Source organism: Bufo gargarizans, chromosome 3 (genome assembly GCF_014858855.1).
Source record: "Bufo gargarizans isolate SCDJY-AF-19 chromosome 3, ASM1485885v1, whole genome shotgun sequence".
Taxonomy (NCBI): domain Eukaryota; kingdom Metazoa; phylum Chordata; class Amphibia; order Anura; family Bufonidae; genus Bufo; species Bufo gargarizans.
The window spans coordinates 608,843,225-608,866,898 of record NC_058082.1 but is presented as its reverse complement, the minus strand read 5'-3'; the positions used below and the strand labels follow the sequence as shown (position 1 = coordinate 608,866,898).

The window sequence follows — 23,674 nt, the reverse complement described above, 5'->3', positions numbered from 1 at the left end:
AAAGAAGACGATGCCGGCTGCGAGATCAATTGGATGAGGTGAGTTAATATTTTTTATTTTTTAACCCTCAAGCCACATTTTAGTAAGTATTCTGTAGTCAGAATGCTATTATTTTCCCTTATAACCATGTTATAAGGGAAAATAATAAAATGAACAGAACACCTAACCCAAACCCGAACTTCAGTGAAGAAGTCCGGGTTCGGGTGTGGGTACCACATTCAGTTTTTTTTCATACGCGTGCAAAACGCATTGCACTCGCGCAGAAAAAAACTGAACACCGGAACGCAATCGCAGTCAAAACTGACAGCAATTGCGTGCCTACTCGTGCGGTTTTCCCGCAATGCACACGCGACGCGTCCGGAGCAAATCCGGAACGCCCGTGTGAAAGAGGCCTAAGACTACAAACAACCTCTGTGTCTGATTTAGCATCTTGCCATCCAATTACTGTACCCATCAACTATTTAGTAAGAATTATTGGACAGATGGAAGGGAGTATAACTATGGGATCAGACTAAAGAGGACTTGTAGTGTGTTAAAGGGGTATTTCCATCTGGACATTTATGGCGAAGCGATAGAATATTCCATACATTTTGGACCTGTTTCTATCTCAAGAATGGAGCCCCAATGTAAATGGAGTACATATGGTGATTGCTCGGTGTCCTCTCCATTCACTGCTATGGGACTTCCAAAAACACTTGAGCCAGCGTTCACCTATTTTTGGATGTTCCAGAGCACTGAATGGAGAAAGCCATGCAAACTCTGGAGGCCCAGCACCTATTGGACATTTATGCCATATCCTCACCATATGCCATATGGGTAGACTGCAGGCGGAGCTGCAAGCACAAAACAAGAGGAGATTTTAATGAAGACTATATGCAACGTTTCTTCATTTGATGTGATCGATGCACTGGAACAATAAAAATAATGAATTGTAGAGGTGGACCTTCCCTTTAGATATTTATTATAACTAATCACATGGGTAAATGAAATGCGGATAAAGCAAAAAAGCAGATTCTAAATGGTTGGATTGTGTTTAATGGACTCCGCTGAGTTCCTTTTTAACCGGATTCCTTTAACAAGCCCTTTGCCGTTAACAGGTAATAAAGGCAGTGGATGAAGGTTATCGGCTGCCACCTCCTATGGAATGCCCAGCTGCCTTGTATCAGCTCATGCTAGACTGCTGGCAGAAGGATCGAAATAGCAGACCAAAGTTTGAGCAGATTGTCAGCATCTTGGACAAGCTGATACGTAATCCCAGTAGCCTGAAAGTAATCGCCAATACAGTTGCGAGGTAAGAATGGCGTGTGCACTATATTGCATCGAAAAATGATATTCTAAATGTTCCACCTATTCTATTTTATCTAAGACTTTTAACTATAGGGTAATGCTCCACGGCTCCGCGCCCTCACCAGGGGGTGATTCTGATAGAGATGTCCTTGGTGCTAAATACTTTGTGCTTGGTAATACTGGTTCTTTCAGAGATATATTTAAAGGACTGTAAATTACCTGAATCTTTTCTGTAATTTTACCTATTAATTATATATTTACTTTATACATTTATGTAGCGCTACTATATTCCGCAGCGCTTTACAGACATTAGCATCAAGCTGTCCCCAATGGGACTCCCAATCTAAGGTCCCTATAAGTATGTCGTTAGAGTATGGGGGGGGGGGGAAACCCACGCAAACACGGGGAGAACATACAAACTCCATGCAGATGTTGTCCTTGGTCGGACTCGAACTTAGGACCCCAGCGCTGCAAGTCACCAGCGGAACCACTGAGCCACCGTGCTGCAGAGTTATCTATGATTACATTATTCACTTTTTTCATACAGGTTCTGTAGTTTAGAAGCACTGCTTTAAAGCAGATCTGTCATAAGAATGAAGGGCATCTGTCAGCAGATTTGTACCTATGACACTGCCTGACCTGTTACATGTGCGCTTGGCAGCTAAAGACATCTGTGTTGGTCCCATGTTCATATGTGCCCGCATTGCTGGAAAAAAAATAATCAGTTTTAATATATGCAAATGAGCCTCTAGGAGCAATGAGGGCGTTGTCATTACACCTAGAGGCTCAGCTCTCTCTGCAACTGCCGCATCTCTGAATGTAAAATGTGTTTATAGGTCCATAATCACGTGATGCCTGGAGGTGTTCTTTTTGCCTCCATCGTGCTGCTTTTTGGAAATTAAAGAGAAGCCATATAAGTGATTTATTTATTTTTTTATTAAACCTTTGGGCACTTTCTAAATTTGAAGGCCAGCCTTCTGTGCCTGTTTTATAAAGCATACTAACCCGCTGGTCTGTTCTAACTCCCTTTGCTGGTTTTCTGATACCCACCTCTAAATATGACACTTGACCTAGATTGTTTGGGGACATGTCACTGCAGAGGCCAGTCATTGGCTGCAGCTGCACACATGACCACATTCATTTGGAAATTTACAGGGCAGGAACCGGAAAATCAAGGAAGACAACCAGGCACCCACGGAGCTGGAACGGACTGGCACAGGTGAGGGTTTTTCAACAGGTAGAGCAGGGTGAGCTTCAAATTTTTTTAAAAGTGCCCAACGATGGAAAACACTACTGCTTAACTCACATGACGGTGCATGTTTCTGCCGACCTTGAATACAGGTGTCATTGCAACTACAGCTTTGTCTGCTTTGGCCATGTTCAGGCTGAATGGAAGCTTGTCGAATTACTCCAGATTACCACCTGCTATGAGGGGACTAAACAGCAGCTCTTGATAGATGATGTTTGGCATATGAGAAGCCATTCTGTAAATCATCCTTGGCTATTCCTAATAGGGCTATTATAGATCACCGAGTCACAGCATCATCCTGCTAGGCAAATGTAGTGTATGATTCACATCTCCCCAGACTACTTTCTTAAAGACAAGGTATGAGGTTTGCAGGGCAGACTGGATGTTTACATTTATGCGCTGTAATACTGGATCCAGTCATATCTGTGTTTTTGTCTGTCCGTAGTAAGAAGCATTACACCATGCTATAAGAAGCCCAACTCACGCAACACCCTCAACCATCTATGGCAGAAAGCATTTCTATGTCTTAGATAATTACGCTCCAAATTGCTTCATGCTTTCCAAAGTTTGAGAAAAATAAACATAAGGTGCAATTAATGAAAAAAAAAATGATATTCAAAAATTCTACATTTTAATACGCTTTGGAGTTTTCCCGTCAGTCAGAATGTGATCGTAAGAATGCCAAACTTACTTTAACTGTCTATAGAAAATAAAATGCAATTATTTTCATAAGGCAAGTCATTAAATACTCATAAGACCATTACCATTAGTAGGGCAATTACAAAATTAACTTACCAGGTCTGGCATGATGAAAACACTGGAAGAGAGGTTAACCATCTATTGCTCCTGAATCTCAGTCAGTTTGCTAAACACCACGCTGCCGTATACTGTACAATTGTGTTAAAACGTGACTAATAGGAAATGTGATATGCTATATGCTCAAAGGCGTTAGGGTCCTGTTTGTCTATTGGAGGAACTTCATTGGACCTCACCTCATTCTACAGTATTCTAAGGGTTAAACACTCCTTTGGTTGTGTGTGTATCTGCTAGGTTGCTTCTATGCTGTGTTGTTTATCTCATTTCCTACCTAAGCAAAAGGTTTACTACCTTGCTAGATCCTGCAAAGGTGCTATAATCAGTTTGTCTACGCATGTACCAACTTTTGCCTAATTTCTGGATTCTGACCGTCTTCCACCAGACCTCACCCATGCCTGATCACCACACTGACCCTGATCTGCCTGCCTTTGGACTTTTTATTAAATTCTAATGAACCCTGTCTGCCCTGACCTCAGCCTCTTATTTATTATAAGTTTTACCTGATCCCTTGGTGCTTCCAGTGTCTATGACCTCTGTCGGTCAGCTGTTAGACATACCAGGACCACTCCAGGAGGTACCGGCCTAGTTAACATCATTCAGTTTAGCCCAAAGTCAAACCAGTCAGTTGACAGTTTCACACCATAACTGCCATAACAAGAGTATTATTTGAACCACCATCAACCACGAGCAGCTCCTAAAGTTTCATTGTCCTACCACCACCCAGACACCGGTGGCATCTTCATTACACACCTCTGTCTCTGACCAGACCATTTCCAGTAACTTGGCCAAAGGTGCCATGGTACCCATTATGTATACTGCCATTGACAGCGAACTATTGTCACCTTCATTTACATTGGTGTCGGGAATGAGAAACCTGGACTACTATGAACTGGAACTGGAACATCTTTAGTGACAATCCAGGTTCTGTTTGGGATCCCATGACCATCAGGTACAAATATGCTGTGGAGCAACACACTACCCCTTCTGCTGGTGTGACAATCTGGGGAGCCATTGCATATGACAGTCAGTCACCCCTCGTAGTGATAGAATTAACTAACAGCTTAGCGATAGTTCTAGGACATCCTGCGGCCACATGTGTTGCCTCTTATGGGAGGGCTTCTAACTGGCATTATTCAGGATGATAATGTTCACCGACACACAGCAAGGTGTTTCCAGGAAAGTCTCTGCCATTTGCAACACTTCCTAGTCATTTCCAGTTATCAGATTTTTTGCCAATTGACCATTTATGGGACCAGCTATGATGCCAGCTTTGGCAACCTAAGAGCATGGAGGGTCTACAGGCCCAACTGCAGCATCTGTGGGCAAATGTGCTACACAATACCATAGAGAACCTGTATGCTTCCATTCCCAACCATATCTTATGTTGTGTCTAGGTTAGGGGCGGCAAACAGGATACCTTAAGCTGGCCATACAGGTACTATGTATCTCATACAAAACTCACCATTTTTTGGCGGCTAGGGTGTATGAGGGACTCCCAACTCTCTCCTGACAGCAGAAGTAGGGGAATTAAGTATTGGGCAGTTGAATTTCAACAACCCAATGCTTTTTTTCTTGGGGAGATTGAGCCACTTGCCAGCTGAGCTGAGCATGCTTGTGTATGGATAGATCATGAGAGATAGCAGGACTCATGAACACGAAATGTATTTTCTTTCTGTGTCCATTCCATTTTTTTTGCCGACCGTATGCGGAACCATTCATTTCAATGGGTCCGCAAAAAAAAAAGGTCCTATTATTGTCCACATTATGGACAAGGATAGTACTGTAGTAGATGTGTAAAGACTAATGGTGGGTTTACATGGCTCAATTTTAGGGTCAATTATCTGGAACAAATCGTTCCAGATAATCAGCCTGTGTAGAGGTGCCATCACGCGTTCTCATACAGTGTAGGTGATGCAGTGCATTTAAATGCAGCTCTTCACCTCCACTGAGGAGCAGGCAGTTATTGGAAAGGAATACTTTCTTTCCAGTAATTGTCTTCTCATCAGCACATTGCAAATGGCCTATATTTTGGGGAAATGGTCCATGAGAGAAAAGTATGCAAATTAGCTTATTAGCCAAATCGTAAAAGCTGTAGACAGCTTTTTTTTTTTGCCCCTGAATGAAAAAAGTGAAAAGTTAATCAGTACCTCCTAACAAAGTGAAGTGGCTGTAATACAGGTTTCAATAGGATGTGTAATGTTCCATCCACTAGCAGTCTTTATGAAATGTAACACTTTCTATGCAGTTCCTTAACAGATAATTCCTGCTAGGTCCCAACGGAGGGAAATTCCATAAACAGCTGGGGCAAAAAGACATTTCCAAAGTGGAAAACACTTTATTTCTTTAATGGGACATTTCTGGCAGAAAGTGGTATTCATAAAGCTTGGGGCCCTTAAAAAAAAAGAAAAAAAGAGAAACATACTATGGGGGACATTATTTAAGATGTGGCCCTACATTGGGGGCATTATTAAAGCTAGGGGCGGTTAAAAAAATTATATACACTGTGGGGGGACATTTATTTAGCTGGGGGCCTACATGGGGGCATTATTAAAGCTGGGGGGATATTTATTTAGCTGGGGGCCTACAGTATGGGGGACATAATTTTTTCTGGGGGGCCTACCATTCTGTGGGTGTTCTCAAAAGGGTGGGTCAAATTCATCAATTTTTCATGTCCGTTTTTCATGTCCGTTTTTAACGGACATGAAAAACTGATGCAAAATGGATGCAAAACAGACATTAAAAACAGACACACGGCCATAAAATTGATGCACACACTGATGCAAAATGGCCATGGAAAGCTGACAGTCGTGTGCATGAGGCCTTACCCATGCAGTTGAAACAATGAAATATTATTTGACATAGATTGAAATAAAAGGCCATTGTTTGTAATGGATGTGTACACCTGGCACCCCACAGGGAAAGTTGTTCTTTGTGGCAGCTCTATGCTTTGACTAGTTGACGAACAGCCCAACTGGAAGACCCTTCTCTGTTAAACCATTTTGACCTAATAGATCATTGAATAACTACTATGTTCAAGTAAGATGAGCACATCTTCCCAGAAAGTAAACACTGTACAGTAATAGCCAGTTGTTCATGGGCCTATTATGTCTACACATATCAAGCAAGGGTTTTTCTGCACCAGACTAGATTGAGTACACTTCCAAAATCTCTTTCTTTACTCGTTGCACTGATCTCTTGTAATTCAGCTACTCTCTGCACCCAAATATAGATTTCCTTGGAGCCTGGAAGTCCAAAACTACAACTCAAGAATTGTAAATCTTCTCTCTTTATTGATCTATGTTCCATTACTCTTCCAATAACTCATGAAGCTTCTATCTGGCTTTTCGTACACCGTCCTGACTAATACGTTTGTTCATTTCAATCACACTTCGTTTATATTTACCACACACCAAATATATATCATATATGATAGAGGAAAAGGGTGGAGACATGTTTTTTTTCTTTTCCTCTGAGTAGATATGTCATTTCCATGATGTCTTTTTAATGACTGCAGTCTGTGGCCTAGTGGGTACTGATTTATGTAAAGCTGTAAAAGATCAGGTGGAACACGGCGGGGCTTCTTTACAGCTGCCTGGATGGAAACCCATCTAATTTGTTTAGTTAAGTGTGAGCTCATGGTGAACATCACCCGGCCCATAAATTTTAAGTTTAGACCCCTAACTGGGAGCTTGGTCCAAGAAATGCCGATGACTGCAGAAGATCTTGAAGACCCACATTCCCTTGATGCATATGTGGAAACATCACAGACTCTTCATTGCTACGGCCACATTCCTTCTTATTGATAAACTGTCCAGATGTCCTCTCCAAGGAGGAAAGTAACCAATTGCTACTCAAAATTCTCTGAAGAACATTGGAAAGTAAAGTAATACTTCACATCACTAGTTATTCAGAGGTTATGTACATTTAAATGAAGTTCCTTTCTCTATTTCAGTGCTTGTTTGATCCAAGTCATGAACATAAAGGCTAACTTTGACTACTTAACTCCCTAATCTGAGGAATCTGTTTTTCTTCAATTCAGAAAGACAAATTCCTTTATTTAAAAAAAAAAAACTTGTGCCTTGGATAGTGCTAATCAAAGATCAGTAATGCTGCATAATGAAAGAAAAAAAAAAATAAGAAGAAAATCAGAGGTAGGACCTTACATTCCTTCCTACTGCAACACTTCATAAATACTTCAAAAATGTCCTGGGAATCACAGACTTATTGCCAACAAAATATACGAGTCCAAAGGTGATACACTTATTTTAGTGAACAGCAGTAGCTATTTGGTGTTATATTACCAGCACATAAAACTAGTTCAACTTTGCCAGAGGGAAAATATCTATTTCTATGTGTAGAATTTAGAAAACAGAACATATTATGGCTGCCAGCTTCGCCAACATGCAAACCAATTGTCAGTTCCCTTATCCAAGATCCAACTAAACCTCTATTGTAAAGGTAAGTCTGTATACTCAGATTTGAATACTAAAAACCTGAGTAACGTTATGATTAATGACGAATACAAACCTAATACACTGTGTTATGCTTAATTGATGAAGGGGATGGCGCATGACATAGGGATGCTTTCTTCGAACATTTTTAATCACTGTGCCATCTACCGCTAAGTATAACATAGTGTATCACTTTTGCAGTGACGGAAACACCTCGTCACATAACAATTGCCGATAGGTGGGCAGCACGGTGGCTCAGGTGTGGGCAAGCACGGTGGCTCAGTGGTTAGCACTGGTGCCTTGCAGCACTGGGGTAATAGGTACGATCCGACCAAGGACAACATCTGCATGGAGTTTGTATGTTCTCCCCATGTTTGCGTGGGTTTCCTCCGGTTTCCTCCCACACTCCAAAAGGCATACTGATAGGGACCTTAGATTGTGAGCCCTATTGAGGACAGTTGGTTGCTGTGGAATATAGTAGCGCTATATGTAGGTGCATAAAATAAATAAATATATTTGGCAGCAGTAAGGATACCGTCAGTGAAGAATGGGCCCTCTATCTTTGTCCCACACACACACACACACCACACCACGATTTTCTGTGTACTAACCATCTTGGAGGGATCTGTCCAGTGCAGATTTGTGTTGGACCAGTATTGAAGATTTTGTTTGTTCACCTGACCACCTGATCACCTCTGTGAAATGTGGGTCCTGTTGCAAATGCCGTGACACCCATTCTGCAAATTCAACACAGCAATTGGGATCATCCTTATTGAGATGAGGCAGCAACTATATCTTGTACTGATGCCATTTGTGCGTAGCCGGTATCCGTGGTTTAACTCATACCGTTCACCCGCAAGCGACGTCGGGTGCTACGACTTCCAGGACGGTCATTGCTGTTGCTTTGTCTGTGACAGTTTTGTTACATCCACTTTTTGGCACATCCGACACAGAACCTGTTTGGCGAAATTTGCCGATCAGATACATATGCCACATGCACCCCTTCCCATTTGAAAATATAAATTTGGTTCCAGGATGCCGGCTTTCAAAATTTCCACTGTGTTGGACATCTCCCCTCACAGATTTTGCCACTTCCCCTTTAGCAACATGCCAAACACAGGATGGCATTCCCACTGTTTTCCATTTATTCTTGTGTCTCCATTCTTTTGGACCACCTGTATTTATGTGTCGTAGAAGAAACAGTAACATAAAAAAGGCATAAAAATACAACCCTACGGACATAACATGGGCATGAATTAAGTGCAAGCAAAGTGACAGGATGAAGTGTAGCCATACAAGAACCCAATAGAAAAGGCAATATGGCCATAAAATGGGAAATTAAAGAATAACTGTGAATTTCTAAGGCCATACAACATGAATGATAAGATGAACATGTTATATTCTATAAGTCTCATGTAAGGTATCTGTATTAAACTGCCAAATTCCTGGGGGGTACAGAAGAGGATTCAAAACTACAGAGAGCGTAGCTCCATTTTATCCAGTAATTACAGAAATAAATTAACATAACAAGCATAATTCTCATGGTGTCTACCTGACTTAAAGATGGAGGCATCACCTAGGTCAAAGCAATAGATATTTGAGTGTGCTTATAAGCAAGGCTTATAACAGAAGGAAGCTACAGTTCTTGATCAGGTTACCACTGGGCAAATGGAAAGCAGATTTACCTAAAAAGTCCACTTTTCCAATTCTCTCTTAAATTATTCACAGATAGAGAAGTGGATGAGGTAAGTAATTCTGTTGCGTCCACTGGGGACCGCTGGTTCGATAAAGTGGTCTTTCTCACCCTGGGTTTGTATTCCTAGTGGTCAGCGCCATGTAGGCTAGTAGTGAGAATCGGTTCATTTTTGTGAATCTGGACAAACTTATGTTCAAAAACCCTGAAAGTAGTCTTTGAGAGAAGATGATGGTCCCTCTTCTTGGTTCATCAATATATTTATAAAGAAAAAGATGGAATATTTGGCAAATATGGAAAAGCCTTTACACGTAATGTTTCCGGAAAATGTAATAATACTCTTCCGTTTTCTTACAGGCCATCAAATCTACTATTAGATCAAAACAGTGCTGACTATCCCACATACCGAGCCCCGGGAGACTGGCTAGACACCATGCAGACTGGACAATGCAAGGACATTCTGTCAGGAGTTAGCTACAGCTCCTGCGAAACTATTGCAAAAATATCATTAGAGTAAGTTATCATTGCTATTTATGTATTTCACCGGATTTTTCCCTTTTAACATTTTGTATATAATGTATAAATACGATATAAAGCAAAAAAAATAAAAAATTTTTAGATGTTGTTGCATTGTACAGTGTGAAAGAAACAGAGTATACCTGGAATGTATAGAATAGTGACACAACTCGTAGATCAAATCTTCACCAACTTCCACACCATAGATGATGGTATGGTCTGGTGCTTACACAGTGGTCAATGCGCATTTGAGTGAGTAACACCTGAGGACCAAGTTGTGTGCTGTGTCTAGAGAATTACCCTTTGGTCACATCTGTAAAAAAATATGTGAGCCATGTGGAGACTAACACGCAGCCAATTTCAAGCTGCAAGAAGCCAACTTCATCATTACCACCTAGAGGAGGACTGCTGTGCAGAGGAGGATTGCACCTCGATGACAGCCTGACTTAATAAAATGGCAATATTTACTAAAAGTTAAATTGCAAATTATTGAAATATGATTAACTTTAGGAAAAATGCCAAGGGAATTTACTGGTAACTAAGTCTAGATGTCACTCACTAGACAAACATATGCATTGCTCGAATTTACGCCTTAGAATGTATGATTGGCGGGCAGTTTTGGGTATATTATGTTTATTCTAATTATATTACTTTTTTCTGCTCTGTATTAGTATAATGGACACAACTATAGATTTCTTACATAAGTCTACCTCTTATGACTACCTCTTAGACATTCTATACGGCTCAGGCCTCTTGACATATTATCTATTGTGTTCACTTAATTAGTTTTCCATTCGCTTACACTTCTATAGCTGAGTCTAGTATGATTAGCGTGATGACTAATCAGGGTTTTATGAAGGTGTTATTAATATGTAATGAGCAGACTCTGTGTCCAGGATTAGGCTGCAGATTTGAGGGAATGCCTTAGGGAAGGAGGGATTTTAAGCAGTCTGGGAGCTGACTGAGTGAGTGATAGAAGAAGAAAGAAGGAAACAGCTTATTTTAGAGTCAGATGCAATGATTAATAAATGCAGAAAGGATAAAGTGGAGAGTTTAAGCCATGCAAAATGAAAGTACTGCTGTGCCGCTGAGATGATCTTCGTGTAATTCCCATGTCTATGACATAGCCTACAATCTGTGGACATTCCTTCTAATTAATGGCTTCAGTTATTTCAGTCACATCTAGATCTCAAGGGACACTCATTTTGGCACATAATACCATCTTTCCAATATTCAATCAAGCTTCTGCCATGTTAGCACTGGTCTTGCTGAGTGTAAGTTTAGTAATTGTAAAGGACCAACATCAGCTGATTTGTGAACCTTGCCATGTGATATCTAAAAATGATTCAGGGTTGAAGAAATGTAGACAAAAAAATCACAGAAAAAACTAAGGTAAAAACATCCTGCACGGTATGATATACAAATGTGCGGATGTCCCTGGCTATATTATTGAAGAAAATCACAGAAATAAGATAATAATGCACTTAGTAAAGTAGATGCAAGCACTATATATGGACAAAGTCCTCACTTCTGATATGATAATATCTGAGACACTTAGCCAATATATTTTGATCAAAACACATCTGAGCCCGCCTACCAAGCGCCAAGAAATGTAGGTCGAAGAAAACTACATGCAATAAAATAGCAAAGGACAATCACACATTTAGATGAAGGTTTTCTCCAAATGCGGATAACCAAGCTCAAAATCATCCACATCCTATAGCAGGTAGTGTAACTTTCCCCATGCTCAATAGCCCGTAATACAAGAAAAATGACCATATCCTCTAATTGTATCGCACCGCAAGACTCTTCCCCTCCAACAAAATCGAATGATGATCATAAAGTCAAATTCCATGGCATCCACATGCCATGTTTACTGGCCCAATTTGAGTTTCACCTCCCAGCTTCTTCCGTGGGTTCGAAAACCGATTGCACTCTACTTTACTTTTATAAATGTTGCATTCAAGCTTGACCAACCTTTATTGATTGTGCAGCATCGGAGAACATGTGGCAACACTCCAGGGTGCACTTTTTATTTAGGTGCAAGAAATGTTTGTATGGCATTTTTGCTAACTGCCTCGGATGATTACAATTGTGCATCCCTTTCGAGGAATGGGGAGACATAGATGTTGGTTGAACAAGTGTTCAGCTGATAAGTATACTCGTTTGTGGTCAATTTAGATAATTGATCATAGTCATTACAGACCGTAGCACCTAAGTGGTTTCAGTGGGTGGGGGTGCCTCTGTAAGCCCATTGCATAAATATTGCCATGGCCTCCAGGTCTACCATGTAGCAAAGCTCATAAACTAATACAATACATTGTATACAACCCATTGTGGTGCCATTAACCAATACAATTTGTCCTATGGCTGACAATAAGATGACCTAAAAAAATGCTTGGTCATGAAGCCACAAAATAGGCTAGTCAGTATGGGATTTATGGGACATGTGGCCAACTCTTCTAAATTGATGGGGAACCACAACGTTAAAACTAGGCTTAATCAAATTGCTCATATAGCAGCAACTCCTACTAGGTGCAGGAGAGAAGTATATCTACTACTGTACATAACTTTTCTTTCATGAATCTCTTCTTCTGCCTATGTTTATAAAATGTAAAACGGAGCTAGACTAAAAAACTGCAGCAAGGATCAAAAGCCATTGGCATTTCATTTCTTCCCGGAGCATCTGCTGTAGGGTCTGATTACCCCTGTAGATAATGAAAGCAATTGCAATAATACTATTGCACAGTATTAGGAAATTGCCATCTCAGCAGTTCTTTAAGATGATAATGAAACATTTATAATAATCCCGAGGCTGGGCTGACAGTAATTTGGGTCAATTTTGCTGATTTTAGAATTCCAATCACTTTGAACCAGGATACTTCACCTAAAGCAGCTGTTAGCAGGCCACGTACCCTTATATGACCTGCGTGTAAATCGGCACAATTAGGGTGAGGAAATAATGCAGCATGCATACATTTTTGCAGTATGATGTAGGGCTAAAGAAAATAGCAAAATCCACACTCTGTCATTTCCACTGTGACAAACCAGGGTAAAGTGAGCTCGAAAGGGTTGGAGTCTCCAGAGTTAATGAAAACATGACGTTTTTGTGGACTGCTAACAAGAATAATTATCTGATGAGTTTTTAAGTAAATTACTATGTAAAACGCTTCCTGTCTAAATCAGTATCTCATTAAAGTGTAATCTCACTAAACATGCATGGCATTGATGAGAGATTACCAAGGCTTTCCTGAGATGGCTTTTTATTTGGTATTACCTACAAGTAGAATGACTGAATTGTTTTCTAAACTTACTCTACGTAGACTACACCGTATGAGGCCTTGCGTGTTACGTCTCTGTACAAGGTCCATAAAACTGCACCTGTAGACGTCTATGGACCCAGGCTGTGCTGTTCTGACAATGGTACTTGTATTATGTCTGTACCTCTATGGTTTATGACAGTAAAGAATGGCACTACAGTATATATAAGTAACATGGGGAGAGTATTCAAACTGGTGTAATGGTAATTTGGCTTAGTTGCCCATTTTCCAAAGGAGTTGTGAAAAATGAAAGTTCTACTTTACACCAGTTTGATAAATCTCCCCTTTAGTTTCTAATATTATTATTGTGTAACCACATTAAAGGGGTTGTCCCAGGGGTATTGACAATTGAAGTCAATAGGAGCAGCATTGACAGCAGTTACAATGCCAGCAGTGCTGTATAGCTCCGGTGCTGACTTCTGTCGACAGAGCTACACAGACCAGCTTATTAGCGGCAGTTCGGGGTCTGAGGTCCCCACCGATCAGCTGGTGATTGCCTATCCTGAGGATTGGCTACAACAACAAAAAACCTGGATGACCTTACAGTATTCACCTCCTTCAAAGCCTATTTAGTAGAAGGACCTATAGCAGTTGTTATAGCCTTGAGTCTTTGAGTCTACATATTTCTATTACTGTTCATATACATGTTCAGATTCATTTCCTAAAGAGATGTTTAATATTGATGACCTACCCTTAGGATAGTGTAGGTCACGGACAAATCAAATTTTCCCTCGAAAGCAGGGAAACAGAAGAGAGAGAGCGCACAATAGTGTAGTATGTTTAACCGGATAAGGATATCAGAGTGAGAAATATTCAGACTCACCTTACAAAGTTGTGCTCCGGCAGGCACAACTCTACTTGGAGCTTAATCAAAATAGGACCTCTAAACCAGGACTGCAGCCGCAGATTTTGTAGTCTCTCGGATGGGATGTCCAGTCCCCCAAAAGAAATTTGTAGTAGAGAAAAGTTTCTGAATAAAAGAAAAATTCATCTTTAAGACCGCTTCCACCAGTGATTTCGCGCCGACGCAGAACCTCTTTTCTCTACTACCCTTAGGATAGGTCATCGATATAGAATCTGTAGGGGTGAGACAGCTTTTAGAGAAGGCCGTGAGCACCACAGCCTTTTTGCAGCTTACCAAGCACACTGCCGTCCATTAGATAGGAGCTGTGCTTGGTATTGCAGCTTAGCCCCATTCACTTGCTCCTGCTCCTAGGCCATGTGACCAATGAACATGACATCACTGGCCTAGGAAGAGGCCACAGCACCACAACCTCTTCAAACAGCTGATCGTTGGGCACCGGGAGTCAGGCTCCCATCGATGTGATATGGATGACCTATCCTAAGGATAAGCAATTCATATCAAAATCTCAGACAATCCCTTTAAAATAATTTTCTGGACCTTTTATATTGATCGTCTATCCTTTGTATAAGCTATCAATATCTAATTGGTGGGGTCAGACAACCCGCAACCCCAACAATCATTTATTCTGCAGTAGCTTTGGCGCCAGAACTCAATGGCAAAAAGTACATTGTGTGTAGTAAATGGAGCTGGTAACTGCGTCACTGCTCCCATTGTAGTGAATGGGAGCAGCATTGTAGTAACCAGCCTTGTCAACTACACGTAACGGAGAAAAGCAACTGTGTAACAGCTGATTTGCAGGGTTGAGGGGCGTTGGCACCCCTATTGGTTAGATATTGATGGCCTGTCCTGAGAATTTATGTAAAAGGACTGGAAATCTCCCTCTGTAACTGTGAGAAACTTAATCTTGGTAGATGAACACCTGAAATCTAAGCAAAAGGATAGAATATTCAGTTTCAATGACTACTTTCTGCATCAGCTCTCTCCCTGTCACAGGTTGGGGAACATGTCCTTTCTCCTGTAGGCCATTCCCTGTAACTGTCACAGTTTTGTCTTAAGATCTGGCTTGTGGTAGCTGAAGGACGGAACTGAGTTTGTGCATCCACCTCAACGAGGTGGACAGAGAAGTAAGATAAAGAACAAACAGCTGGTGGCGCTGTGCAGACACATTATATTTATAAGGATGGAGCTGTGTTTGGTGCAGTCACGCCTGACTCCTGTTGCCTGAGGGCCAAGGGCCTTTCTGCTACATAGAAGGGTACCAGAATTCTAGGTATAATTAGAAGGTGGCGACCTCTGTTACGCATTTTGCACTGGGGCCGAGGAGCTTCAAGTTACAGCGCTGCATAATAATCTAATGATGTCCCACTTTACGAGGAATCAGTACACCCCAGTCTATTGACATGTTGTTTACATTGATGCATATTATATATATATATATATATACTGTATCTCTCAAGGGGAATACTTGTGTTGAAGGAGTGTGCACTTTGGACTATTCATACTGTACTTCTTATAAAGGTCCTTGGACTGTAAGCCAAAAGTAAGCCATCCTGCTGTTTTGCCCCCTAGCTGTCAGCTTTTACCTGAGAGGTAACCTGGTAGTAAGTCTTCAGTGCCCCCCACAGGAGAGTTTATGCATTACACAGTTCCCATTTACGTCAATGGGATATCTGCGTAATGCCCGCCAGGATCTCCAGAGCAAGAGACTCTTTGTAAGCACTTTCCACTCTGACGAGATGATAATCCTGAATAGGGGACACCTTCGTTGTTAAAGGGCTTTTCCCATGATTACTATAAAAAATGAAAATCGGACATCATATAGTACATGACAATCTTTTTCTGCACAAAGCTAGAACCAGCCCTTGTACCTCACGTGAACTGCAGAGATCTTCCACTTTGTTTCTTCAATTGCTCTGCTAGGTTTATTTCAAGGTGGCAGCACAGATGGTGTGTGCCTTCCTAATGGGTGCATCCTTTCTCAGGGTGCGTGTCGTTTCTGCAGCAGGTCTCTCCCTGTCACAGGTTAGGGGTCATGTCCTTTCTCAGGAGCATGTCCTTTCTGCTGTAGCCTGTTCCCTGTAGCTGTAACAGCTTCTTCTTAAGGAAATCTGGCTCATGCCGTTAAAGGATGGAACTGAGCATGTGCATCCACCTCAGCAAGGTGGCCAGACAAGTAAGATGAAGAACAAACAGCAGGTAGCGCTATACCAATACATTGTAATGAATAAGTCAGTATTAAGATCCAGGTGCTGGTTTCAAAAATGTAGAAAATGTATTATGAAACAACACCTTTCATTCTGGCTTCTCTAATAAGATTTATAAAAACAGGATTTCTAAAATGAACAACCCTTAAAAAAAAACTATTGTCCATGCAGCAGTCATTTTGACGATTAGTATTTGGACCTCATCCTGAGCTTGATACTAATAGTTTAGTTTAGAATAAAAGCAGCACTGCTCTACGTACGTTGGCTAATTCTATGTTTATTTCTTACAGTGATATGAAGACAGTCGGTGTCACAATCATTGGTCCCCGAATGCAGATGATGAACGCAGTGAAACCTCAAGAACTTCACATAAAGAATGGACCTGTTAACGTGTAATGAAATACAGGATTATGTATTTTAAATAATGGTGCAATTATACCTAAACACCTGAGAAGATGTGAGGGACCTGAACTGTATGGAAACCTCACAAACTCTTACATGGGAGTAACAATGCCTTAAAATCCGAGTAAAAACTCTTCTATATATTTGCCAGGAAGACTTCATTTCTGGCCGTGTAGAGATAATATACATGTGCTGGAAGAAAGCAGATGTCTACCACGGACAAAATATCAAGATCTGATCACAGGGTGAACCAAGATCATAAGCAAGATTTGCAATACACTAACTCTGTGTTCATATTTTTTTTATGGAATTCTGGATTTTAAAGTTTTTTTACATTTTAAAGTGAACCTGTCATGAAACCAGTATATGTTCACTCCAAACATGTTCTACATCATCTAACGTTGGATTTATAATGCCTGGTGAGGTGTGGAATGGTGATGTCAGTGCCAGTCCAGCTTTGAACAGAACAGATAAGTCATATGAGAGAGACTGGTTGCTAGAAACAAAATGCCTAACAACGGACCATACCTTAAGGAATATGTCCTTAGCAACCAGACTGTCAAGAAGTAAGATTGAGGAGATTCAACTACTCAGGCCATAAGTTTCTCCATCTCTTAATTGAATTGTGAATCATATTTATGCACAGGAAAATTTGGATGGAGAACTACTTTAATCTGTTACTATTCTATGAAACGGTACTAAAATTTCAAGCAGACAGAAATTGTACAGTATCATAATTCCTGCTTGATATCTGAATTACAACAAGCCAATCACGAGAAAGCTTTATCAGCACTGGAGAGTCTCATGTGTACAGAAGAGAGCTTGCTCCGTCAGATGCTGTATGTATGGTGCTATCCTCCCCTAGAAGCAATGAAATGCATATGGCATCCGATGGAGCATGCTGTGATCTCATATGGAGCCAGGCAGATATTTCTCCGCTAGTTTCCCTACAATAAAAAAAAAAAAACGGTGAAATTAGGTGAGATGTGGTAAATTCCCTAGGCACCTCTATGGGCGACCTATTACGGAGATGATCTTTGTAAATAAATGTAAGGAACAGTGTACCGTGAGACGGCCAAAACGTTGTCCAGTGACACACTTTCTGGACCTATACTGTGTATTATTTTTTAACATGAGCGGTTCACTTTAACTTTTCAATTATCATTTTCAATTCTATGCGTTAAAGTCCATATTCTACGCTGAAAATGACCGCCACTTCGCAGGAATGTGATATTTTTCACTGTTCATTTGTAAAATGAATATTTATTTGGTATTTTGTTTCTAAAAATATGTCTTTGTTGCTATATTTCTATTTTGATACATATTAAAATTTCAATACAATGCTTCCAATATAGCCTCTGTCTGACCTTGTAAAGAATCTTCTTTAATTGTTAAAGCGTACCTATTGTTATACTGCTTTCTTTTTTTCTTAATAAATCAGTAGTACAGTACATGTGAATATATTCAACTTTGTAATGTATCTTGTTAGCGGAAAGTGGCCTCTTCCTCACCTTCAGCAATTTGTAGTTCCCCTTTCTGTAAAGAGAGTGTGTCATCAGAAATGACCAAGGTAATCAATGACCTTTTTAGATCCAATAGTTTTTTATTATTTTTTAAGACGTATATAAAGCAAAGGTATCGGACACAGCCGCTGGAAAATCAATGACCTTTTTATGCTAATTAATTTTTATTTTTATTTAGAATTTTTGGCAAGTTTTTTATTTTTTGTTTTTCCATGTCACTATCCATATTATTTTTTTTTATATAATCTTGTAGTCTAATAGGTCATGATTTCCTGTTCTGTACAGGTAACCTTTCAGTAGCTACAGATGTAGCCAAGCTAAAATTGACTCTGATAATACATGTCACAGTGTTATCTCCTGCCATCTTGTGACAAAAGCTATTGAAATCAATTGAAAGCGTTAGCTAACATTTTTATTCCATTTTCTTAGTTAACACGTTAACCATCACGTTTAGCTAGGCTGCATCTGTATTATCATTATCACCACAGGCAGAATTAAAATGACAGATTTCATTTCTGTATAGATAACACAGGATCTACCTGTGTGTAGCTTATCTACTACCCCTTACCTATGCCCAGGCCAAAGACCATGCCGAGAAGCCTGCCATAGAAATCAATGGGGTCAACTCCTGTCCATTGTGTCCATTACCCATGTAACTACTCTCAAAGTCAGGAAGTCTTAACATACTTTGGGCCTAGTGACCAGTGTGAAAATTGCAGGATTATATACATTTTGTTCATATGGATCGTGACACGGAAAAATCTAAATAAAAAAATTCACTGAAAATGCTAAAAAAAAAATATGTTTCACATAAAAACATGATTTAAACAAGAGGTCATTTTCTAATAACACATTCCCTTTAACTACAAGCTTTCTGTAAATATTCAGAACGTAGCTTCCACAATCCATCTATTGTAAAATAGTAATTCGGAGACAGGGAGGAGGGGGGTGCAGCTGCAGCTTCTTAGTGTTTTAACAAACCTGCATGAGACTTCACAATGTTCTAAAATCACACGCAGAAGTCTGCAAAAGCATGAAGAGAAACCACCAGAGGGAAAAATACAGTATGCAAAATGCGGAGGTTATGGAGAAGTGATTATTACATTTTTATAACAATAGGTACACTTTAATAGTTTCTATCAGCAAAAAATAAAAACTGCACGAGGTAGAAAAGTTGTCTACAGCGAACAATCATGATATCACTTGAGGTTTCAAACAAATAATTTTTTATATTTCACAAAAATTATGGTTCTTTCTTTTGTTGTTTTCCTGTGAATATAAGAAGAACAATAATATAAAACTTAATGCTTCAAAACAATGAACATTGTAATACAAATGATCCAGTAAAGCTTTTATATAAGCTGTCATAGATAAAGACAAATTTACAGTGCTATGGTTCATTTAGCAAATTTTTTATTTTCATTTTATGAACAAGTTTTTCGAGGTTGCGATCATGGTCCTGGGGGAAAAAAAAGTTTACAAATATTTTAAGCAATATCTCTAATATATAAAGAAGCAAGTATTTTATTCTTTCAGGTATAGCATCGATGCTTGGTGGTTTTTAAGTGACTGTTGTTAAAATGTACAAATATATAAAAAGAGTATGGCAAAAAAAACTATAAAACTATGAAATTACTTCCCCATATTTAATTTTCCTTAGGACGCAAGAACCTACAAAAATATCCTTAACACATGAGTTTCGTTGTGTGGAGAGCTGGATGTCAAGCTCTTTTTTCAAATTAATATTTTTGATATTATGTATTTCTACAATTTTTTTCAAATTCCAAAACTAATAATGTTAAATCAAGATCCAGCCAACAGTCAAGTGTCAAAGGGATGGTGCAAGTTTAAGGGGTCACTGTCATTTTGAAAAAAACTTTGCATAAACCAATAATTCAGGTAAATATAATATATCTTATTAGAGAAAAAATGTTTATTTCTCATCCTAAATAAACATTCTCTGCTAAAAGCCCCCATACACACTAGTGTACTGTTGTCTGAACCCACTGAGAACAGATGGTTCGGGTGACATTCTAATGTGTCCAAAAGATTATGTTGGAGGGGAGAAGGATCAGGCAAAGTGAATATTTTTATCCATACTTTTTGTTCTTCCAGGAGATAATCCATCACCAGAGGTGTGTGGCAGTGGCTTTCTTTTCTCTCCTTACTGACATTTACTTGCTTGGCCAAGCATACTGTATATGTGTACATATAGGAAATTTGGAGTGACTGCCGAATTACTGAATGTGTGTGGCCAGTTTAAGTCTGTCTTGAGAGACAAGATGGCAGTCAGCTCACTTAAAGATCTAATTAAATGCTGCCCATATAAGACTATAAATAGAGAAGAAGTGAGGAGCTGCTATAGGGAGAAAAAGGCATTTTCTCTGATAATGTATATTATAAAGTTTCTTATATTTACCCGTACTATTGATTTCTGCAAAGTTTGCTGAAATAACTATAACCACTTAAGCTTTTTGGACCTGGTGAAAAAGATATAACAGATTGCCAGTGGCATCACAAATGAAGATTTCTTATAATATAGGATTGATGAATATTGTAATAATGGAATTTTATTTGTATAGTGACATAGCTCTGTCCAGAGTGATTACATTATCATGCAATATACCGTTTGGGTCACCTACTCATAGCCATGCACAGTGTTCTTCTGTAGCGTGGAGATGTACAGGCCCACCATAGATGCCTGCATATAAGTTTAGGTTATGAAACTCCTACTGTCACTTCATGATCTGATAGCAGTTAAGGCTCAGTTCACACTAATGTTGGGCCCTTGTCGTTTGAGATCCATTAGGATTTCTATGGATCTATGGATCCATCATAGCTGGAGTAAGGCAGAAGCCATGTTGATGGTGTGAACAGAATCTGAATATGTTCAGATTTATTAGATTTTTAATTCAGAATCTACAGTACAGTAGGCTTTGGACTCACAGACTGCCAGGATAGATACTGGCCATGGATATATTATGAATCTGTGGTACCACAGTGATTATTTCAATTCAAACCATAAAACCAGTGTAAAGAAGATAATAAATGAAAATACACTATGCCTGGAGGATATACTGATTAAAACAATTAGGCAAGATAGTCATTAAAATCAATTCTTTGTGTTAACTATTAAAACATGTTTTATCCTTTGATTAGAGACAAGTATCTAAATCATTTCATTTAAAATTCACTAAATGAAAAATAAATTTAGAATAAAAAAATTATAAAAAATTACTGTTGCCTTATTTTCTAGCCATTTTTTTACGTTTTTTCCCCTTTTTATATTTAACAGTAGTATTTTTTTTAAAAAGTATATGGAATTCCTTTTCTAAGCACATAGAGGTAGATAAATCCTATGCCTTGTGTTGCTTAGAGCTCAGCTGACAATTTGGACATTCTCTTACAGGGGGTTCTGAAACGAGCGCTCTGTATGCGCGATTGTACTGGGCGTTTACAATCGCGCATACAGAGACAGGCGTGCACACATTGTCGCGCGTTCCCGAATATCTATGTGCGGGAACGAGCGACAAACGCCCCAAAAAAAGCTCAAGAACTTGTTTGAGCGTCAGGCGTTTTACAGCACGATCGTACGCGCTGTAAAACACCCAGGTGAGAACCATTCCCATAGGGAATCATTGGTTTCTCCGTGTTGAGCATTTTACAGCGCGTAGGAACGCGCTGTAAAACGCTCAGGTCTGAACCCAGGGTTACAGTGTCAGTTAATGTTTCCTGAAAAAAAACATCATTATTAGTTATAGAAGACAAAAGTTGTAGTAGCTCATAAAAAATAATACTATGGACCTTGTTCTTATGTTCTAATGTCGCTCGGCTCTACGTTAAATGAAATAAATGATTTGAGCCTCTTCTCTCTTTATATTTCTGTATGCTGGAAATGATAATGCGGTTTTTCAACCACAGTGCATGTGATTTGTTCAATCAGACAGAACTCAATATCTAGATATATATTACCCTTATATACACCGTGTGGCTTGCTTTCTCAAGGACTGTCACTCTTCATATAGAAGGCTTGACTTTTCTGTATATAATGTATGTAAACATAGCATTCAATTTCTTCCTTTGGAATACTAGATTTTTCACGGCCATCGCCATATTAAAAAAAAGCTTGAATGGAAAAAAAAAATACAAAAAATACAAAAAACAGAACGAGAATATTCATATTATTGTGAGTTCCGCATCATTTGGTCTGTGTTTTAAAGGCATTTGACTTATTTATTTCTGTCGATTTCGTTTACACTCTGTATCTAGCATACCTTATGTAATGCAATGATTGACATAATCTGCATTTATATGATTTTTCCTTTTTACCGTTTTTATTACTTAGTACGACTTTTATTTAGTTTTCATAATGTGCAATTTTAGATGGCCTCAGACTAATGTAAAATGATTTGTAGTGGAAACATTTATATTTTTATAATAAACTTGCTGAAAGTATTTTTTTGACAGAACTGACCAGTGTGTTCATGGATTTGATCTGTATTTAAGCTGGTGTTCAGATTGTAATACAGAGCGATACTGATATAATGTTATTGTCAGAAACGTTTTCTTGGGAGAATTGCAATGATAACTTGCTAATCCGCGGAAAATTTCGCATTCACTTTGCTTGGCCTGTACACCTAGCAGCACATTCAAGGCTGCTAAGTGCAGCCTGTATTCTGTCAACTGATTGCTGACCCCACAGCCTTGCATGCTTTTATCAATATGACTTAGGGCTCATGCACACAAACGTATTTGTTTTCTGTGTCTAGTTCCATTTTATTTTGTGACTTCAATGGGTTTACAAAAAAAAAAAAAAAACGGAAATGACTCTTGTGTGCATTCCGTTTCGTTATGTCCGCATGGCCGTTCCGCAAAAAAAGATAGAACATGTCCTATTCTTGTCCATTTAGCAGACAAGGATAGACATTTTTACAATGGATTCACACAAAAAAACTGATGCAATACGGATGTCACACGGACGTCATCTGTGTTTTGTGGACTGCAAAATACATACGGTCGTGTGCATGAGCCAAAAAAGTTATAGGAGTTACATAGGATTAAAAACATATTTCTGGTATTGCACCTCAACTCAATTGAAGGAAGTGAGGCTGAGCTGCAGTATAACCCATGACCTGCAGACAGAAAGTGGCCATGTCTATCTAACCCTGGAGATTTTTTTTAGGTGATTGCCTATCTTCGGGATGGGTAATCAGTAGCTGATCAACGAGCCCGGTCAGCTGTTCTGTGTAGCTTTGTCATTGGAAGTTGGCACCAGAACTACAAAGCATTGTCAACATTGTAGTGGACAGCACTTGTGATGAGTGATAAGTGCTGTCCACTACAATGTT

At 39.4% G+C, this 23,674-nt stretch overlaps 1 protein-coding gene across 2 annotated transcripts in view; it reads left to right on the top strand.

The window, feature by feature from the left end:
- Positions 1–18,530, top strand: part of EPHA3 (EPH receptor A3) — a 352,384-nt gene extending 333,854 nt beyond the window's left edge. For both annotated transcript variants that reach the window (XM_044284515.1, XM_044284513.1), the window contains exons 15-17: positions 1,098–1,291; positions 9,854–10,009; positions 16,692–18,530. In XM_044284515.1, the coding sequence (XP_044140450.1) occupies positions 1,098–1,291; positions 9,854–10,009; positions 16,692–16,797 (456 nt within the window). In that variant the 3' untranslated portion in view covers positions 16,798–18,530. The remainder of the gene's footprint in view (positions 1–1,097; positions 1,292–9,853; positions 10,010–16,691) is intronic.
- Positions 18,531–23,674: the final 5,144 nt, after the last annotated feature.